Source organism: Enhydra lutris, unplaced genomic scaffold (genome assembly GCF_002288905.1).
Source record: "Enhydra lutris kenyoni isolate GAN:26980312 unplaced genomic scaffold, ASM228890v2 scaffoldscaffold9, whole genome shotgun sequence".
NCBI lineage: Eukaryota > Metazoa > Chordata > Mammalia > Carnivora > Mustelidae > Enhydra > Enhydra lutris.
Window position 1 is genome coordinate 68,187,642 of NW_019154093.1, and position 22,440 is coordinate 68,210,081.

The following is a 22,440-nucleotide window of genomic DNA, read 5'->3' on the forward strand; positions in this document are numbered from 1 at the left end:
ATCCAATATAGTATATATGGTTCCAAATTATTAAAAAGAAATAAAAATACTCTTTCTTTATAGAAATCAGACACTTCAAAGGAATCCTTAACTGTATCAAATATGATTCTCTCTAGTTCAGCCTTAGAATATTTAAAAGAATCATTGCATTCAAGAGCCTTTTTGCAGGAGTTCTGCTCATGATGGTCAATTTTTTTTAGGCCAGTAGGAACCCCTGACCATTCTTAACTTTCTTTCTCTTATCATAAGTACAAAAAGAAAGTAACTATAATGGCTTCTATGTCTAGAAAGCCTAGTATGTGCCAGTCACTAGGCTAAGCTCTTGACACGCTTTTCAGGGCATATGTTCTGATCCCCACTGTACAGATGAAGGAATTGAGAATCAGAAAGCAAACTTAGGACACTCCTAAGATCTGGGCAAATATCAAATCCAGGCTCTTGCCACTTTGCCACCTTCATTCCTATACCCCGTAAAAGAAACTTAAAACATAAACAATACACTAAGATTATCTTGAGACACTTAATTGATTCCCAATGTTTATATTTGTTTTAAATTATACTCAATTTATGTTTCAGGATATAAATGATTCTGAAAGAGTCATGAAGTCATGAAGACTCTGAAAGAGACTGTTTCTAAAAGTCACAGCTTTAAGATAAAATAAGCAGATAAGTCACAGTCTTATCTGCTTATTTTATCTTATCTTCTTGCTCTGAGGCCATTAGCAAAAGTACAGCAGGGTCAAGACTCAAGGACTAACTGACTGAACAGAGTTACGAAGGCTATAACTCTTAAGCAGAAAAGGACGCAGTCTCATGGTCACGGTCCCAAGTGCTCATGGGTAAATAATACATAAAATAAATCACACGTCCCTTCTCTCCAGAATATCTTTTCACAGGATGACCTTTTCCAAGAGCACAGATTTTGTCACATTTGTTCCTTCTTCTTTTGAAAGTAATGTGATAAAAACACATTCCCTCTGCAGGATTCAAAATAAGGGCTCTATTTTTAAAGCCTCACAAAATTCTTTGTAGAGACACATTATATGAAATAATTCACTCTTCAAAAACCAATTTAAAAATAGGGACACAAAGTAAAAATTTCAACTAGGTTTTTTTCCTTTTCTAGAAAAGCATATCAAGTTATAAAAATGCAAAACTTAATCAAGTTTTAAAGTTTTGTCCTTCAAATAAACTAAGTAATAAATTAAGCCACTTTGCAATCTGCCTGTTATTTGATCTCATAATTGTAGCATTTAACAAATTCTCCTAATATGGATTCTATGATTTTATACATACACACACATACATTATACGCACACGGGAAAGTTATTCTTCATATTTTATTAACTGAGCTGCAACTGTTTAAAGATTAAAAGCAGTAATGGTTGTAGCTTAACTTGATACATCTAAAAAAGTGAAATTTCCATTTTCAAAGCAATTCTTAAATGCCCTTAATATTGGAATCGTTTCCATGTTGCCAATAGCTGATGCCACAAGCCATGATTAAAATTTCAGATGTATCCTATTAGCACGTTATTTTGTTCAACAGTATTTCTTCCTGCTTTTTACTACATACTGTTAACTTTATTAAATGGGAGAATAAGATACCAGAGCCCAGTGCATTACTCTAATAGTCATTTAACTGGCTTCCACATCTCTTCTCATCAGTCTGCACACCACAGCTTGAACAAGCTTCCAAAACTCCAGGCTTTATGTCACCTTGCTGCTTAAATTCCTCCAGTGAACCCACTGACTTCCAAATGGTACACACAGACCCCGCACATAAAATCTCTTAGGTCTGAACACACCCGTTTGTCTGCCCGGTACCACCCCAACTGCACCTCTACCATTTTCTTCTCTTTGTCTTTTCCCCTAACTCCATCCTCACTCAGTGCTCTAGTCATACTGGACTTAGTCTTCCCAGAACCCCCACATCCATCTTCTTTCTCCTGCTTCTGGGCCTTTATAAATCCTATTTTCCCTATCTGAAACATTTAGCTCCACAGCACCTTGGGAAACAGAGGATATAAGTGATGTGTAATCTGCTCCAGAAAGCATTTCCTATCTCCCAAAGCTGGGTTTGATATACTTACCTCTACTATAACACTCTACACATTTGGTTTTAATTATTTACCTATGCTTGAATTTCTCCCTAACCAGAAAAGAACAGGTAAGCACACACACACACCTACCCACCCGAGCTATATAAAATACTGGCTGAACATGAAACACAATAATGTGGAAATACTACAAACAACTTTCTCTGTAGCTCACAGGGCCCTCTTATCTTAAAACAAAAATTCTGAGGGCCTAATATGTCTTTTCTATTATGTTTTGCTGATCTCTTGGACACCCCACTCATTCACTGATTGGTTCGTCCCAGGTCTTTAATCCTTTCCTTCTGTTGCTTTCAGTGTCCACATGGATTACTGATCTAAAGTCTCTCAGTGCTTTGATTGTTTCATTTCTAATTAATTCCTCCTTTAAACTTCTTCACACACTCCCATGACCAATAAGGAGCAAATGACACCAATATATAGCGTGGAAGAGGTGGAATGAGTCCAAATCCCATCCTTGGCACTAGCATCTGTGTGATTTGGACTGCTTTGCCCCTCAGTTTCTACATCTGTAAAATGAAAATAATAAAAAGTATTTACCTAAGAGAGTTTTTGTGAGTTGGTATTTGTGACAATGCCTTAGAACAGTGGTAGGAAAAATCATGCCTATGAGTTAAGCATTTCTATTTTTGTAATGGTACAAGAGATACGAATGGTTCTATTTTTACGCGGTTAAAAAATCAAAAGCAGTGTAGTATTTTGTGACATGCAGAAGTTACACGAAATTTAAATTTCAGCATTCACAAATAATGTTTGCACTAGACTACATCCACACCCATTCATTTATATATTGTCCATGGCTGCTTTCACCTACAACAGAGTTGCTTCGCTGTGATACAGATCGTACGGTTCACAAAGGCTGAAATATCTAACATGTGCTTTCTTTTAAGCTGAGTCCTGAAGGATGGGTAGAAGTGTATAAGCTAAGAGGAGGGTGACAGAAATATCAGATATGCAGCACGGATACAAGACAGCACAGTGTACAAGGAAATGAAAATAATCACGGTTGCCTGACAAGACTTCAACACTGAATAATTATTAAGTGTCCAAACTCTCCCTGTGTGCATCATGGCTTCTGAGGACTTCTTGAGAAAAATCAGACCTCCACTATGGAGATTCACAGCCACAATCTCCAAGTGAAACACTGACACTAACTCCTATTTCCCCAACCCCAAATGTAATGCTCCAGCTGATATAAACTCTGAGTTTCTAAAATATTCCTGTGCTCCCTTTATTGGGAATTTTTCAATCCTTTCTCAGTTGTCTAAGGATAGTGACTGTTTTTCAATCCTGTCTTTGGAATCTCCCAGAGAATTTTTACAACATAAGAATGCCTGAGTCCTGTGTAAGAACTAATGACTAGAATGAAGCGGGGAGCAGGGAGCGGGGGTGGGGGGGCATCCATGTTTTAGAAGTTTCCTAGATGAATCTAATGGGTGGTCAGGATTAGAGCCAGGTGATCTGAGACCTAATTAACCTTTTGATCTCAACTCAATCATGACTTCCTTCAGGAAATCATTACTTATCTCCACCAGGCTGGGTTCTGTGATCCACTCATGTGATCCCAAGTACCCTATATTCCCCTTGGATAACTCTACATTCTATTTTGTTACTTGCTTCGTTATCTCATTCTCACTCAGGCACAGTGTGTGTCTAAACTCCCTGTTACGGACTCATACCACCTAATCTCCCTCCTTCTCTCTCTGCTAAACTTGTACTATTTGATGTCTGCCTCCCCTGATAGACGGTAAACCCTCTGACAACAAACATCAGCGCTGTTGATGTTCATTGTAGTTTTCATAAATAACATAGCGGCTGACACATAGTAAATAATCAACAGAAATATGTTTAATGAATGAATGAATACATGAATCGAGGAGCAGCTACACCCTGCCTCAGAGCCAGAGTTTCTTTCCCATCAGTCTGAGAAGGAAAATGAATGTTAGAAATGGCCTTTATAAACAGCACCTTAGCTTCCCAAATCGGATTCTTTCCCTTTGATTCAAGTGTGGCAAGAACACAGTTCTTCAGTGGCCTTTCTAAAGTGATCCTTCCCCATTTCTAGGGAGTCACTTATCCTCATATTATACCTCACATCACAGGCTGCATATGAAACATAACATTGTAGGGAGAAGTAAAAGTAAACTAAAACACAGAAAGAGTTATAAATGATCTCCTGGGACTCCTGGGTGGCTCAATCATTTAAGGGTCCAATTCTTGGTTTTGGCTTACTTCATGATCTCAGGGTGGTGAGATCGAGCCCTGTACCAGGCCCCAAGCTCAGTGGGGAATCTGCTTGTCCCTCTCCCTCTGCTCCTCTCCGCACTTGCACACACACACTCTCTCTCTTTCTCAAATAAATAAATAAAATCCTTAAAAAAAAAAATATTGGGGCACCTGGGTGGCTCAGTTAGTTAACCATCTGCCTTTGGCTCAGGTCATGATCCCAGCATCCTGGGATGGAGCCCCACATCAGGCTCTCTACTCAGCAGAAGTTTGCTTCTCTCTCTTCCTGCTGCACCCCTGTTTGTATTCTCTCTCTCTCAAATAATTAAATAAAATCTTAAAAAAGAAAAAAAAAAAGAACTTAAAAAAAAAAGGAATTAAAAATAAAATCTCCTACCCCGTCATTAAATGCTTTGCTGCTCTAGATAAATATCAAAAAACCAGGAGTGCTACCATGTTCATGTAGTGGTGGGATGTAGGACTAACAAAAGAAAAAGTGAGAGTGAAGTGACTATTATTATAATTTAACTATTACCAATACCTTGCTATATTTAAAATCACAAGAGCTCTTAATAAAGTCTCAAATGGACTCTTTAGGATAGGATATAAGTGGATATGACAAGTGACTAGGCAACAATTAATAACTCCATTTCTATACTTAGAACTGCCCAACTTCTAATCCATGTTTGCCCAACTTCTAATTCAATTTCTAGTCCAAGCACTTACTATCTGCATGACTTTGGGTAACCTACTTACCCACTCTCTAACTTAGTTTCTCCAACTTAGCCTCATTTTGAGAATTCAAGAAAATAAGGCATTTTAACCTCTTCCAACACACAGTAAACACTCAGTAAAAATACTATCTAAAAGCACTATGTCCTTAAGTTTTCAACCATCTTGAACATCTTTAATAGTTCCAATGAGCATCACCCATGTTTCCCCCCAGAGTTGTAATTCACTTGATTCTTGCTACCCATTTCCCTGACTACTTCGGGAAATCTCCTTACAGATGAGCAGAAGACTAAACAGGTTTCCATCTCTAAAGGTCCATCAGGTATGGACCATGACAATTATGTAATGCTGAGCAATCTCTCCAGTATGTTCTTATGTTATCCCAAGTACATACAACTCCAGGAAATTGCCTGCAATGTTGGTAGCTTATGCAACCGGATAGGTCTCAAATCCCCATCTTCATGTTCACTGCTCCATCACTGCTCTATAGCACAACCTGACATCCATATGCTATCATTAGCATTTTCTCCTTTTAATAATTTTTTGTATTGCATAGACATTAACATAACTCTAGATTAAATAAAGCAACTGTGATATTCGCTATTTATTAAAATATTTTAGGGGTGCCTAGGTGGCTCAGTCAGCTAAGCATCTGACTCTTGATTTCAGCTCAGGTCATGATCTCAGGATCGTGGAATCAAGCCACATGTATAGAGTTCCGTGCTCAACAGGAAATTTTCTGTTCTTTTTTTTCCCTCTGCCCTTCCCTCCCCAACACTCATGTGCTCTGTCTCTGTCTCTCTCTCTAAAATAAATAAATAAATCTTTTTTAAAAAACTAATACTTTAGTGTCTTACCTTGGGTACTATTTCTTCATTTATTTCAAACACATATATGCTATACACCAATTTTGTATTGCAAACATGAATATTAAAAAATAAAACACATTGACCTAAATTCTTTCATGTTTAAAAAAAGAAGTATGAAAATTCATCTTTAAGTGACTGTGTGGCACAAATAATGTCAATAGAAATCACATAAATTTCCTGTCCCAACACAATTCTTTGCAGCTGAATAATTAGACTTTTTGTCTGTTTTCTATAATCTAAACTTTGTACTCAAAAAAAATGTAAAATGGGAGAAGTGAACTGCTTGGAAACATTAATAAATTTTAAGCTTATAAGATTATAGTTGCAGAATTTACACTAACTACTCCCGAGCATGGGTAGTATTTAAGGTTCATTTTACCCCCCATGGGATTCTATAATAAACCTACATGTTTTGTCATTTTTAAACCTATTTTTTTTCACCAGTACTTCAATTCATCAATTTATTTTTTTTTAATTTCTTTATTAACATGTAATGTGTTATTTGTCCTAGGGGTACAGGGCTGTGGATCATCAGGCTTACATACTTCACAGCACTCACCATAGCATATACCCTCCCCAATGTCCATAACCCAACAACCTTCTCCATACCCCCTACCCCCAGCAATCCTCAGTTTGTTTTTTGAGATTAAGAGTCTCTTATAGTTAAACTTATTTTTTAGAGAGTATATTTCCCTTCAGGAAAAAAATGAATAAAATAAACTTAAGTATCTCAAGGCTCAAGTTTTTTATGGATATCTTACAAAAACTGGGTATTTGATACTCAAACCAAGAACAGCATCAAATTGAGAATAACATGGACAAAGACATCTGTAAAAGAATGGCCTGCAGTTTTAGGAATTTTGTAGTTAATTTCATCAATACCAGGCACCTAACAAGCCTAATGGTAATACCATTTCAGAAAACAGACACCCAATGACCAAATGTAAAGGTACTTCCTTACAATCCCATGAAAATATCAGCTTAAAAAGAAGTCACTTACACAGTGAAATTCAAGATTGGAACGATCAGGGTAAAAGAAATACACAATGAAATATTCTGAAGTAGAAGTAATTGAAAAATTGTGACTCTCACCACAATCCACTGTATCCACATCTCACTATTGACTGTTTATTCTAATTCTGACCTGCCCAGTGGTTGGGAGATATGTGTGAACCCTGTGATCCTAGTTGAGATTTAGTATTGATTGGGAATAACAAATAGATCTGTTTTGAGTATCAGCATGTGTGTATATTTCCTTAACAATATTATTCTGTAGTTGCTTTTATGTCTTCAACTTTAAATGTCTCCCATCTACTTTTTAAGTAACCACAAGTCCCACATTATTCCCCTGTTAAACCAGCTGAACAAACTCCCATTATTACATCTATACAACTATAATCTCTTAGAACAACTGAATCGATGTGCATGATGTTCATCAAATAAGTAAAATGCTTTTCTATGTGGAAGTTTGACTTTGACTATGTCTATACATAAAATAAAGTTAAAAACTATCGCAATTATGTGGATAAAAATGGCCTAGAAGGTACCCAAACGCTTTAAGGCAATATTTGTACTCCTTGTACTTTAACAACATCTAATTCTACATTTGATAGAATGCCTTAAGATAAAATCTCCACCTTAAATTTAAGTAAGTCGTTACTTTTTATAAATGACAAATATTTGAATAGTACTAAGAAAAAAAATAAATCCTAAATGAGGGTTGGGGAGGCATGGTTTCTAGTATCAAATTAGAAAAACAGGAAAGGCCTCAATAAGGAAATAATGTTTGAACAGTCTAGCAAGGCATAAGAGGCTTCTCTATCCTGATATTTTAACAGCATGGCATTCTAAGCAGAAGGAATAGCAAGTGCAAAGTACCAGAGATAGGAGTCGCCCCAGAGGGGAAAGTTGGAGGAAACGCAAGGAAACACTTAGGTCTCCAGTAGAGGAAATAAAAGGGGTATTAGAGATGAGGTCAGAGAAATAAGGGGGAGGAAGGTTGAAGGCAGATTGTACAGGTCCTGTGGGATGTACAAAGAGTTTAGGTTATATTCCAGGTGAGATGGAAAACTACTGGAAGTTAAGGGAGAAGAGTAACATGAACCAACGAATTTTCCAGACCACTGTGGCTGCTGCGTTGAGAATGGACTATAAGGGCACTAGAGTGGAACAGAGCACGGAGGAAACAATTGTGATCCTCGAGGTATAAAATTTTGTCAATTTTGGAATGCTGAACTGAGAGATGAAGTACTGGGTCAGATTCTGGATATATTCTGAAAACATAGCAGATAGGGTTGCTGATGGGTTGGATACAGAGTATGAGAGAAGAGGAGTGAAAGCTATTCTTGAGTATTTTAGTTCGAACATCTGACTGATTGTGTTTTCATCAATTGAACTGGAAAGATTGTGAGCAGAACAGGCTTCAGGAAGAGTTCTAATATTGAGGTTTGGGTATGCTAATTTTGAGACAATTTAATACATTCCACTGGAAACGGCTGAATAGGCAGTTGAGTATATGAGTCTGGAATTCAGAGAAAAGATATGGGATAAAAATAAAACTTTGAGAGTTGACAGCCTATTAACATTATCTAAAACTATAATTAGTTAATTACACTTATTTGAAAACTCTGATATAACTTTCTGTGAAAGAAATCATTATGACTTAAAGATTATAATAAATATTTTACTTTCTCAAACAATCAACATATGGGGCGCCTGGGTGGCTCAGTGGGTTAAGGCCTCTGCCTTCAGCTCAGGTCATGATCTCAGGGTCCTGGGATCAAGCCCCACATTGGGCTCTCTTCTCAGCGGGGAGCCTGTTCCCCTCTGCTCTGCCTGCCTCTCTGCCTCCTTGGGATCTCTGTCTGTCGAATAAATAAATAAAATCTTAAAAAACAAAACAGAACAATCAACATAGAGATCTTTGTCCCACATATGAATCCTCAGAAACAAACAAAACTACTTATAATTTATGTCTTAAAACATGCTACAGGTTGGATAATAACAAGAATGATCACATATAAGGCTTAAAATGTTAGGCTACATCTTTTATAAACATGTGTACACATTTTGTTTAATGTACTCCCTTATAAAACAGGAAGATTATGAATTCATACATTTTTCAATTCCATAATGGCCATAACCCTGCATCAAGTGTGATTTAAATGTACTAATTGTCCTGGAGAATCCCAGGTGATTTTACAGTGGGTTGGCTATTCCAGAAAAAGCAGTATGACTTCAGTTCCCTGGTTACTTGTCAGAAGATCCAGTGGTTGCAATAAAAGGGAACCACCTAGTATGGATAGATAGCAAAGTAGGTATTGACTCTGCCAACTTAGCAGCATGCCTGTATTTTTTAATTAGTCCCATGATTCTATACCATGCAGAAAAAAAGTATCCATACAGTTTCTGTTATGTGGCCTTCTCCTAACCCAGCACTTTTCTGATAACACACATACCATACTCCATGACAGTAGACACGGGCATACTCTTTCTGTAGTCAGGGCACCTAACACTGACTGCACATAGAAACGAGTCATTTAATCTTCACGGTTATTGAACAGCCTCAATCCTGAACTCTCTTGTATCATAAAAAGCTTCTATGAGCTGAAAACTGAAAGCAGAAATAGTATCACAACTCTGAGGATGGTGAAGGAAAGAACAAATGCCAATTGAGGATGTGATACTTAAAAAGCTTGACATTCGGGTTTACAAGTGGCCAAAGCTATTAAAATGTTTATCATTAAACTCAAAACTCAAGTTTCAATACAAGCATTTGACTTTAATGTTGAGAAAAATAATATTTGTTGGCATTTAGTTTATTACATGGTGTAGAGAAAAGGATTTAAAAACAAAGCATGATCTCTATCATAAGCAGTTGATCTATCCAAATCAGTTGCAGAGTCACTCCTCTTGGGTAATTAGGTATTTATCCAATGATTTGCACACAACAGATAAATAATCTTTTACTTTACTTCCAGTGCCCTGTTCTACAAGCTGGATATGTTCCCATCTTTGGGTGTATTTATTTCCTGATACAAAAGATTCATAAACCCTTGGATGTACATCAAAATCATCTGTGAGGTTTATAAAGCACCTATACTTGGATTCTGTACAAAATCTACTCAATCAAAATCCACAGAGATGGGACTGGAAATGATTGTGATAGCAAGCCAAGGCTGATTGCCCCTGTCTTCTTGACTTTAGTATAATCCCTTGCTTATGAGGTCATTAATCCATATGATAAACATTTATTGGCCATCTATTCTACTCCAGGTATAGTGCTAGAAGCCTGAATGAAAAAGATGCATTCCCTGTTTTAATTTTAGCATCACAAATATTCGGTGTTAAATATTCAGGTTTGGAGTAAATATAGTGTGCTTCAGAATGTTATGCAAGGTCAACTACCTCTGTCTTTATGGTTGAGGAAAGGTATTCCCTTAGAAGATAATATCTAAATCCCAAGTAAAAAGCAATGGTAAGTGGTTTGGAAGTGTTCAAGGTGGAGATCGTAGCTTGCTCAGAGGCAAAGCAGAGACTGACATTTTCAGGAAATCACAACAATATCAGCAAAAGTCTGTTTGATACATTTCTGTAGACACTGGCAATAACTGAGATATATACCAGCTTATATCTCAGGTTGTTAGGGTACTGAAGAGCAACTCATTAGAGTTTTAACCAACACTTTCACTTCATTCAACAAAGATTTATCCAATACTATGTGACAGGCTCTGTTCTATGTGCTTGGGACACACTAAAACAGATAAAGATACCTATCTTAATGATTTTAGCGTAACTAAAATACACAATGGATAGGAATAGGATCTAAAAAATATGTTACATTCTTCTAAAACAATTCTACAACTACTGTCTCTTATCAAGCACTTGAAACTTTATATACTCCTTGCTTAAAGATGGCATTTCATAATATAATTATAATACATGTATAATATGCAAATTATTTTCTAGAATGAGTTTACTAAAATAATCATAAAGCAAAAGTATAGATAGGCTGCTCTTTCTAATATTATTAAGCAAAATCAGAAATCCCTAACAACATACAAAACAGATAAAAGTTTCAAAATGAATATATGCCAGAATTTTCCCAATTAATACTTTAACAGATTGATACCACTCTTGCCTTAAACTTTCTTGTTCACCAGCAGACAGTGAAATGATGATTTATGTTGCTGTCAAAACAAAAATATGGCTTCATATGGTGTTTTTCTCTATGAGATTATTATGTTAAAGCAAACTACAATTTTAGAGGTAATATAGGCAATTGGTAGATTCAAATATTTAGAAGTGTCTTGGAAGAGAATGTGCAAAATCTGTTCTCCAAATGAGGAAAGCTCGAGGGATATCCCAATTCATTCACTTATAGAGAAAAAGAGAAGAAAGAGGGAGGGATGTAATTACTGCTAACGACAAGACATGAGTATGTCCCTTCACACCACTCCCAAGTTAACTAGGTTTAACCTTGTTCCAGTCCACTGGGCAAAGTTAAGAAGATAATTTGCAATCTAAATAGTGACTGTATTATATCCTGTGCATTCTGGCATTCTTGGTAGACCCTGAGGACAAAAATAAAACCAAATCATAGTTACTATCTCCCAGCAACTCCTACAGGAAGACTAACAGATAAATGAGTAATTTTTAAAATAATGGTACTTTTTTTTTTGCAAACTATGTATCTTTTAGTTACACTCTCCCAGTTGATTATATTCCAAACAGCTTTTAGATAACCAGATCTGACACTTCTATACTGAAAGTAATAGGTATACTGCCATGTATCAGTCTCCCAGAGTGGAATAAGACCTGTGGTTCCTTGCAATGGATCCTGATTAGAACCAGCAGCAATTTGTAAGTGTCCTTATTACTTAATGAAACCAAGTCAACCCCAATCTGAACCTTGAATGCTAACAGATACACCTGTCAACTTCTTAAATAAGTCAGAGGAAACAAAGTAACGTTTGTTGGCTTCCAGCAACAGCCCTTAGCGTTCTTCACCATCTTCAGAGTTTAAGTTTGTTCTTAAAATGGTAAGAGCGCTATGGCCTCCACCACTGAAACTAATGCAGGCTGAAGAGCTACCTGAATTGTAACATTGCCTTTTGCCAAGTCCTCTTTAAATTTCTCCTTGGTAGCTTTCAAGTTACTCGCACAATTGACATGGTGCTTACTGTGGTGCCTTTGCATGATTTGTCCATTACTGTTAAGCCCCAGGGCACTATAATCATAAGTCAGGGAGGCTGTGTGGAAACATTAGAACACACAATAAAATAAACATGAGCAAATGATCAAAAACACTGGCTCTGGAACAAGACTGTCCAAGTTGAAATCCTGGGTCTATCACATAGAAGCTGTGTGACCTTAGGCATAGTAATTAACTTCTCTGTTTTTCAGTTCCTTTATGGATAAAGTGTACATTTTAATATTAGCGTACTTCCAGGGCAATTGTCAGAATGAAGTGAGATTCTACGTGAAAAGTGCTAACAACAGGACCTGGCACATAATAATAAGCATACATTTAGGGTTAGATCTTACTATTCTATCTGCCTGGAGATATGAAGCCTGATCTAAATCTTGAAGTAGGTAAAGACAATTCCTAGATGGACGAGAAGGGAACAGATATTCGAGGGAAAGAGAATAGTGTGTTCTAGGACAGGGAAGAATACTGGCAAAAGGTTTAACATGGCTGAAGGGTAAGGTAAATGGGGCCAGGTCTGTGGCAGGTGGGAAATAGCTGGTCATCAGTAGGGACATACAGAGGGGTCCCGTCCTAAAGGCCACTCTACATCATGCTAACCCATTTGCACAATATATTTATTCTCAAAACCAGCTAAGTATTCTGAAGACTCATCAGCGTTCAGAAAGAAGAGTGACAGGAGGGTGTGCTCCACTGTTGACACTAGCCTAAAGAGAGAAGTCAGGGAAAATAGCGGTACAATATGCATGGCTCTTCCTTCTCTGCAGAGCTAATAGGAGCACGAAGTGCAAACTGCTTTCAGAGTTTCTTATTAGTTTTGTCGGGAATTGCAACCTCTGCCCTTTCTGGCAGTCATCCTGTTGGGAAGTTGTTTGCGAAGAGCTGAGTGGGGAAGGAAAGCCAACCATCTCACACAGTGGAAGGTTCACGCCTGTAAGACCGGATGCCAGTTTACCAGTCAGACAGAGGAAGGAAGCTTCCACTGACACTCTATGCGCTCCAGTTCTATGAATAGGGACCTTCATTTGCCTGTACAGTACAGGGCCATTCAAGAGCAATTAAATTTGTTTAAAATAAGAAAGAAATGCTTTTTACGGAAAAAAAAGAAGGTTTGAAGGGATTGCAAAAGTTGATTGTGCTAAAGCACTTTTACACAGGTTTGTTTTAGTTCTCAATTGTCAAGTCGTATTTAAGCTGGTCTCTTACTCTGAAATATGATAACCTTTCTTTTCTCTGAGTTCTTTCTCCTAAATTAATAGCACTGTCTCTAATTCCATGCGCAGCAAGTAAAGAGTTTATTTTACCAGATAACAGTAGGTCTGGTGATCAGCCAATGTCTAAAGAACCAGTAGCCAAGTCAGTAGTAGGCCAAAGACTGCAACCAACAGACACTGCTCACTAAATCACTTTAAAATCGGCTTTCATCTTCTCTACCAGCTAGTATTATCCAAGTCGAGTTTTGAGACAACAGAAAGTACAAAAAAAAAAAAAAAAATGCCTACAAAAATAAAATTATATTAGGGTTTTGCAAGAAAAAGAAATATATATAGTAGACACATTATAATACAGAAGACAGGTTAAAAAGAAAAAAATGTTTATATTCTGAATTAAATTGCAAGAGAAATTAGAAGAAAAAAGTCCACATTTAGGGACGTCATTAGAGTATACCAAAAGCTACACTGAAATTTGCATTTAAAGTTGCCTCTACAGGGAGAGAATTTAGGGAACACTGCAACTTTTTATAGCACCCGTGGATACCTCTCTTTCTTCTTTGCTAAGGAGCAAAACTTCACTGATCAAAAACAAAGTTTGGTTTCCTCTCACCACTCCCAGCTCAGGTCACATTTCCCCAGTATCAAATGAGGGAAGTGGAGGAGTAAAAGCAGAAATGCAGATCGCTCTCAGCGCCCCCTCTGTAGTTGCCTTGAATTCCTAATGATTACACCAACTGCCCTTAATTATTTCTCCAAAGGTAGGAGGAAAGAAAAGTGTGTTTAGGATACAATGGAATTCTGGCTTTTGAATAGCTAAGTATAATAATTAAAAATGATATAAAATGATGGGGATAGCTCAGTACTTATAAAACCCTATACTCATATAAATTGCTAGCATTGATCATGAGTATAAACATTAGATTAGCTTCCACAGTATCTTCTCCAGGATCCTAAGGACATGTACTGTTTTCCCTGAAGATAGGAGAAGTCTTCATTTGGTGGAAATACTAGATCTACCATTGTTGTTGTCAGCACAACAAATATCATGTAATCTCTTAGGAGTGTCTACTTCCCTATAGATTAATGTTCCATTTATTTTTGAGGTAGAAGTTGTATATGTAGTCTCAGATGCTTTAAAAACAATCCAAAAGAAAAATTAATTGGAATTTGCATTACTAAATGCTCTCCTATATTTTCCCAGAGTTTGCCACTTGTTTGTGAAAAGATTATCTATTCAACAAACAAACCATATCAAGTAATAATCAATTCATTATCTGGTTTAGGACTAAAACCATACATATGTACAGTATATACCATCCAATCAAACTAAAATGAACTTGGAAAGCATAGAAATTTGACATCATTTATAATAAACACATAGATATGTTATTAAATGAATATATTATTTGAAGTAAATAATTTATAATATATTTATATTATATAAATGTATAATTTCTTAGCTTCTTGAAAATTCGAAGTGTGCCCGGTCCTCCATTAACAACTTTAGAGTACGTAAAAAACTACGTTCCTAATCCAGCAACAAACACAGACAAAAAATATTTTACAAACTATTATGCTTTCTTCTCTGATACCGATAATCCTAAGAATCACATAATTAGGTATATTAATAATATAAATGATCAAAAATCACCTTTCTCCAAACTCAGGAAATTGAGGAATTTTTTAACACATTCTACAACTCTGTTTCCTGTCTGATTTTCTTTAAATCAATCATTTTCACTTAATTCATCTTCTCACTAAACTCCAACATGTACAGTTAGGCAATATTTGGTCATTCCATAAAGTCTCAGACCCACCATTATTTGCAGATATTTTTACCACTATTGCACACCTTCACTCAACTTACTTAGAAAAACACTGAATATTATGGAAATATTTTTTATGTTTTCATGAGAAAAACCATTCAGCTAATAACTTTTCTGTGCCTTGGTTTCCTCACTAATGAAGTGAGAAGACAGTAAAGGGAAACAATCTCTACAATAATTCCTATCTCTAGCATTCTCTTAAAAAAATCTGAACACCTTTCTTTCTTTGAAAAATTCAGCTTTTTATTACACACTCAGCCAAGCTTGATTTGAGCCCATTCATTATCATTCATTACCAAACAGGCAATGCTTCAATAAATTAACCAGAGTGAGGAGAGTTTTTTTCAGAAAAAAAGCAAGTTTTAAAAAAGAAAGGTAACTGTTTAGTTTGGGAGTTTGTTTTGTGTTTTGTTTTTTATTTTTTATTTTTATTTTTTGTCAGAAATCCTACCCAAGAATATGAAAAGAGATTCATGTTTGCCTTGCGATATTTTAGGGATAACTTAATTTGAATAATATGCTCTATGTTAGTCACATTGAGGCAAACACAGAACCTAAAATATTAATTAAATAAATTGTAAGTCATTATACTACCTTGGTATATACATTTCTCACTTGCAACTTCACAATTTTGTTAAAAAATATGATAATACCTCTTAGAGAGTAATTTTTATAGAGTCTCAGTTAAGTATTTATTATGAAGCAAATTGTCACTTTAAGATATTAAGAAACTTCATTTTAAAACCAGTAGACAATTCTGGGAAAGTGTCTATTATTTAATCGAATATATATGTGGCTCCTAAGTCTGTGTAAAACAAACAGGAAGATGCTTCTCATAAGATAGTTGGTTTTCGTTACTGTTTTTCTATCAGACTGTGTCAATTTTTATTTAAAAAATAAGAGGAAAGACAATACAGATACCCCTAGTGGACACTGCATTTGTTATCAGAAGTGTATCTGACCTTTTAACTGATTCATGATTAAGTAAGCACAGGGACAAACTTGATCTCTTTGCAAAGCTGGGTTAGCACATACTCTGGAAGCCAGCACCATTTCACCTGCTGATCCTGGGCACTCAAAACACTCCAGCAAGGCTCACTGTTGTCACAATTGCTGACAAACTCTGAAAGGTGCTCATAAAATTAATCAGCTTTTTTGCAAGACACACTAGTGGCTTAACCACCGAAGGTTGAATACCATTTTAACTAGTAAAAAATGATTCAATTAGATACTATTTTTCTTAGTATTCAATTATAGCTTAACTTATTTTTAGAAGTCTTAAAACCATCACTCTGAACACAATCACAACACAGTCACTATAAATTTCAGGTAAATCTCAGGTTCTGTCTTAATAAGCAATTGCCAAGTTGCTAAATCCATAAATTTCTGAGATAAAATATTTATGTTAACCACAGGGAAACAGATGAAACGTAATATTGAAGTTAATGCAAATGAATAATAAAAATAACACTCTTTTATACTAAATCATAATAAATACTAAAAAAATTTTAATAGGCATGTTAAAGATGACCAAGTTATAGAGTTTGGATTTGCAAAGTAAAATAATATGATTCTGTGTGAGAGTATAAATTTTCTTTTAATTCATTCACTCCAAAAACTATGCTTTGTAAGGTAGATGTTTTAGGATTCTAACTACACTTCTTTTAGAATCTAATTTATTATGAACCCAGAACTCCTTAAGACTTTAATGTCTTAAATCCAAGAAATACAAATTTTAGATGAAAATAGGCTGTTTTAAATTACCTTTCGATTTAGCTACCAAATCACACCCTACATCTCACCGACATCATAAATTATAGTACATAATACCTTTATTTAGGAACTGGAATGAAATCATATTCATTGTTAGTTCAATTGCAAATCTACTGGCTACCCTAAGAACTGAACACTGGATTTATTTTTTCCTTGTGTGATGATTCAGGCCAGTGTTTCCTTTTTAAGCATTAGTATACTATTACTTCCTTTTTAAAAGTTTATTAAGTGGAAAAAATGCCAACAAGAGTAGAGTTGTAAATATTACTTAGTGGGAAGTAATAAGCACCTAGCAAGTTGATGACGCGAATACCGAATCTTACAGTCTGATCATCCAAACACTCTTGTAACATTTAAGACATTTTGTCGGAAATGACAAACAAAAACAACATATGATCCTTAAATTTTGCTATTTCCCACATTATTTGGCCTTAAAATAATAAGCGGTGTTCTTTTTCCAGCATTTACTTAATGTGGTACTGGGATGATTAAGTGTTTCAGGTCTGAAGCTAGATTGAAAAGAGACAATTTAAGCACTACAAGTGTAAAAAATTGACCTTTCTGATATCCTTAGAGTTTTAAGGAAGGCCAAATGTGGAAAAAGAACAAAAATTTTCACTGAAATAATCCCTGAAGGTCTACAATGGTGCCTCTTGAGTTTATATTTCATCCATCTTCACTGAAGAAAGTTTGGTTTCTATACTTTTAAATTAAGAGCTGGCATTGTGATACATTTGTCCATATGTGTGTGTAACAAGCTGAAAAAGAAACAGTAGATCTGTACTTTCTTAATGGAGTGTCCTTTTCCAGCATCATTGTAGGATTTTTAAGAGGCCCTAGGTTCTAAGGGAGATGCTTAAATTCCAAATAATAAATAATACCAGCAGAGGGCAGAACTGCTGACAGAAATGACCAACCCAGCTGGTGACCAGGTACCAAAGGTAAAAAGCAAACTTTTGATGGATTCCACTTTCAAAGACTCTATCATTTATCCTTGAAAATATTGAAATGAATAAATTAAAATAATGAGCACAACTTGTATCCACATTGAAGCAAAATTTAAATTTGAGGCTCTGACTGTATTTACCAGGGAAAGCCAAGAGGAAGACTAATCCAGCACTGCCTGCTACTCAGGAAGGTGAGCACCACGAAGCTTGGGGAAGGAATACAGACCTGGTTTCCCAGAGTTCGACCTCCGGGAGCGCTAATTCCCATTAGGGGGAACTCAGATCTTGGCATCTACCAGGGCCAGACTCAGGTTTCTGCTAAAGCCTGCGCATTTGGAATTGACAACTTATTTCTCCCTCAGCCGATCCTCGCCACCCTCCTTCCTACCCCCCACTTCTCTGTGCACTCGCGACAAAGCTCGTTTTTCTACTCTAAACTGTTTGGACTCCGTTAATTCCAAAGGCCTTTGCCCGCCAGTCGTGTCTACGGCACCTAACGGACCGCTCCAGCCAGATGCCTTTGCGGGAAAGGGCGGGGTAAGGGGAGGGAGGAGGCAGAGGGGAGGAGTGAAGTCGCTCTCCCTTCTTGGGTACTGACAGGGCTGCAGTCTTCTGAGCAGGTCTGGTCATTGAATATTTGGTGGTGCCACGTAGGAACTTTTCCTTACCTCTCCCCTCCCACCCCATCCCAGGCCCCCTCCTCTTCCCTCCCAATCCCTATTACTCCTCTCCACCCCGTTTGCTTGGCGAGTTTCATCATTCTCCAAGAGAACTGCACGTCCAACCTGCAAGAAGAAGTGGGGGTTGGGGGTGGGGGTCACAGTGGAGAGGAGTGGACTGAAATTCAGGGAGCCGTGTTCTCCCTATCTTCCACCCATTCTTTATAAGCTGCCAATTTTTTTTCCCACTTAAAATCTCTTCAAAATGCCACACACACACACACACTTCTCAAGTCTTCTAGATTCATCACCTCTGCTTTCTCTTATATCCCGAAAAGTAAAAGAGCCTGTTTCTCACTTTGTTTCACACAAAGAACTTTATCAAGGTTCATTTTATACCCTTTCTCTATATTTTCTCCTCAGCTCACCCTTAAAAAGATATTTCCATTAGTTAGAATCTGAAGAAACCAGAAGATGTGTTCAAAGGGCAGTCTAGGGACTATTCCTCAAACAAAAGCTTTGTACAACTGCCCTTGTGTTCAAGGTAATATTTTTCCTCTTTTCCAAAGACGCTGAAAAGTGGTGAAGGGCATTTCAGCAGGCTCTGTGCCTGACAGATCTTTTTTTCCGGCTACCTCTTCTCCCATTACTGTCCCGCCTACATCCATCTCTCTCTCCAGCCTTCACTTCAACCTGGTGGCAGCTACAATCTGGATTTCATTTAAGAGAATTGTTTTGGGGTTTGGGGGGGTGGGGGTAGGGCGGAGGAGGAAGCGTAAAGAGGGGGAGGGGCGCAGAATGACAAAGACCGACGGCACTCTCCCACCTCCCCAAAACCATTTCTTTTTCTTACCTCCTCTGACCTCTCTAGCCTGGAAGAGGAAAGTCAGTGCGAGGGTTGTTACGGTGAAATTCCAGAGCCACCGTTTCGTTTTCCACCTAGAGGACCACCGCTCCATCTCCGGGCCCCGCACTCAACTGTGAACTCAACCCACGAAACTGCGATTGCAGACCAACTTCGTCCCTTCCAAGGTATCGTCGGGGGTGTTTGCTACACAGCCATTGAGGTGGGAGAGGGGGAAAAAGTCAAAGGGCTTTTTCTTTAAAATTTGATGGTTTGCTTCCTTCCTGTGTCTCGCCCCCTCCTCTCCCTCTCGGTTGGCCCCTCCGGCCGGGCCCCTCCGATCCGTCCTCTGCGGGGCCCTGCCTTCAGACTGAAGGCAGATGAGGGGCTTCGACCGAAAATCTGAGAGGACTGCGTGCCCCTAAAGGCTTCATGCCGTCAGTGGGCCGGACGAGAGGCTCTGGGCAGCCCCCTCCTCCGCCCACTCCCCTCCCGCGCCCCCCTTACCCCGAGAGAAACTGACAAGCCGGCTGAGGGTCAGACCCAATCACACGCCTCTCGGGCGGCCGCAAGCCCGCCCCCCTCTCCCTCTGCCCAAGAATCAGGACTCTGGGCAAGCCCAGCCCACCAACCCCCCCCCATCTCCCCTCTCCTCTCCTCCCTCCTCTCCTACCCAAATCCCCGAGAAGAAATGGGAGGGAGTTACGCGGGACGCGTGCTTGGCTCCAGCACTTTGGGAATGAAAGGAATTGCAGGAGAGCCCCGGAGCCCACAGAGTTTTCAAGGAGCTTCTGTATTCAATAAAAACAGCTACTTGTCTACTTGCACCCGTCTGTTAGCCTCTCGTTCGTCGGCGGGGGAGGGGAGGAGCCCAGCGTCTGATTTGCCACACCGCTGGAGTTCTGGGCTGGCAGCCGTAACCTTATCCTTGTGCAAAAATCTGCTTCTTATAGCAGACCTGGAACCAGAAGACTCATTGCTCTGCCTGCTCCGAAAAGTATTTTTATTTTATTTTATTTTATTTATTTTATTTTATTTTTGAACTGAGAATTACAAGGGACGAAGGTGAGATGGAGGGACCTAAGAGGTCAAAACCCCTGATCTTTTAGTGAAGCTGTCCTTCGAGTTCTGAAACTGACAAGTTTCTGTCTTAAATGTTTAAATTCTGCACTACCTTCATTCAGACTCTCATCTCTTAAAGAGCTGAACGGTACTCTTGAGGCAGGAGGAGAAAGAGATGTATGGGAGCTGACATTGAGGGGGTGAGTAATTTAATTTTCCAGCTGATTCTGACTTGATCTCAAATGAGGGGGCAAAAGGGGAGAGAAAAGACAAGGAAGGCAACTAGCTGAGATCTCCAAGCGTTTAGGCCCACAGCTTCTGTAAATGGTCTCAGAGGAGCTGAAAGCATGGGCACTCCACCGAGAAAATAATAAAGGGCATGTTTCTAAATTCCTTCTATTTACCCTTCCTCGAAATGATAAACTTAAACCTGGAATATAGATTCCCTGGTCATTTTTTCCAAGCTTAAATTATTCCCTCTTGTTGGCTCCTTTTTGTTCCTTAATATTTCCTGAGATGTCTCTTTCAAGAATTTGCTGGAACAGAGCCCAACAAGGTAGCCTGCATACATTAGGCACTCAGTAGAGATGGACTGAGTTAATGAATACATTTTTCTGTTGACAAAGACTAGACACTTTGACCAGGGCCTAGGCTGAGTGTCTAAGTTGTTTCAATTCTTAAGGATTCTGAGCTAAGTTTATGAGGCATGTATGTCCATTAATCTCTAGGAACCTAGCTTTCTGTTAGTTATCAAAATATACCTCATGATCCATTAATTGATCAGATAATCCATGTATGTGGTTTAGAAGTTGGAAGGAAGGTTTTCAGAGACAGGATGGTGGCCCAAGATGGAATTGTTTAACAACATAGATGATCATGGCATATAAAATGGGGAAAGCAATTACTACTAAAGCAAAAAATACCTACAACATGACTGTCACCCTCTGTGACAAAGAACCATTCCCACATCAAGAAGTTTACCTCTTTGATAACAGTTTAAAACAAACAAATGAAAACCCCACTTTATGTTGGAAATGCTATTGGCAGAATCTTTGGGATGCCTTATACTAGCTGCAGAGAAATATCACCAACTAGCTTTTCAGATTCCAACTCAAGTAGCTAATATAATTTCATAAAATGATTACATATTATATTGTGTTTAAATGTGGAAAGTACAATTATAAATTAAGAACCTTATGATGGAAATATAGGTCAATTTACCATCTTAATTATCCTTCTCAAAATGAAAAATTTGTGTGCATTTTCAGTTACTATACTTCCTGAAACACGATTTTTCTGTTCAATTCTTTGTAACTTTCTGAACTTGTTTTACAGGTCTTCTCCTAGATGTAAAAGAGCAAAATAAATACAAAGTTTAAAATATGTATCTGTGAAGCTGCCAGATTCCTGAATCAACTCAATAGCCAGAGATAGTTAACAACGCTTGCAGCAACATGTAAGAGTGATATTCCAAATTGTTTCTCATTAGCTCTCCTGATTTACTGAGAATTCCATGGCCTGATACCGTTCTAGAAGGTGAGAAATGATGCAGTCAGTCTAGCATGCCCCACTTTCTGGTCACATCTCAGGCCTTCTCACTGGGGTGAAAGGGTCCTTTCAGGCAAAATATCTTGGTTGAATAGAGTTATTACTACCTTATGCTTTCTGTACTCTGTGGTCTAAATTCCTCTGGCCACTGCCCAGCTAGGCATAACCTAGGTCTGAATTAATGCCTCTGGAAGGAAATATAGTAGATTCATGGAAAGGAATAGGTAATTATGTCTAACTCTGGTAGTCTGTAGGCAGCTCCCAGACCTAGAGCCTCCCTGGAGCCAACTTATGGATTTATAGGTAGTGAATTCAGCAAAAGGAAAGGTAACATTAAGCAACAAAGGGAACAGAGGGAAGCTGGAAGCACATGCCTCACCACCTTCAAATTCTGAAGGTGTAACTGCCAGGGGCA

At 37.9% G+C, this 22,440-nt stretch overlaps 1 protein-coding gene and 1 pseudogene across 1 annotated transcript in view; both read right to left on the reverse strand.

Annotated features, from left to right (window-relative positions):
* The window catches only part of LOC111143017 (collagen type XI alpha 1 chain), a 203,687-nt gene extending 183,434 nt beyond the window's left edge, over window positions 1-20,253 (reverse strand). The window contains exons 1-2 of the mRNA XM_022496424.1: window positions 20,122-20,253; window positions 19,425-19,622 (exon numbers count right to left, since the gene is read on the reverse strand). Coding sequence (XP_022352132.1) covers window positions 19,425-19,530 — 106 coding nt within the window. The 5' untranslated portion in view covers window positions 19,531-19,622; window positions 20,122-20,253. The remainder of the gene's footprint in view (window positions 1-19,424; window positions 19,623-20,121) is intronic.
* Window positions 11,550-12,178, reverse strand: LOC111143659 (annotated as a pseudogene).
* Window positions 20,254-22,440: the final 2,187 nt, after the last annotated feature.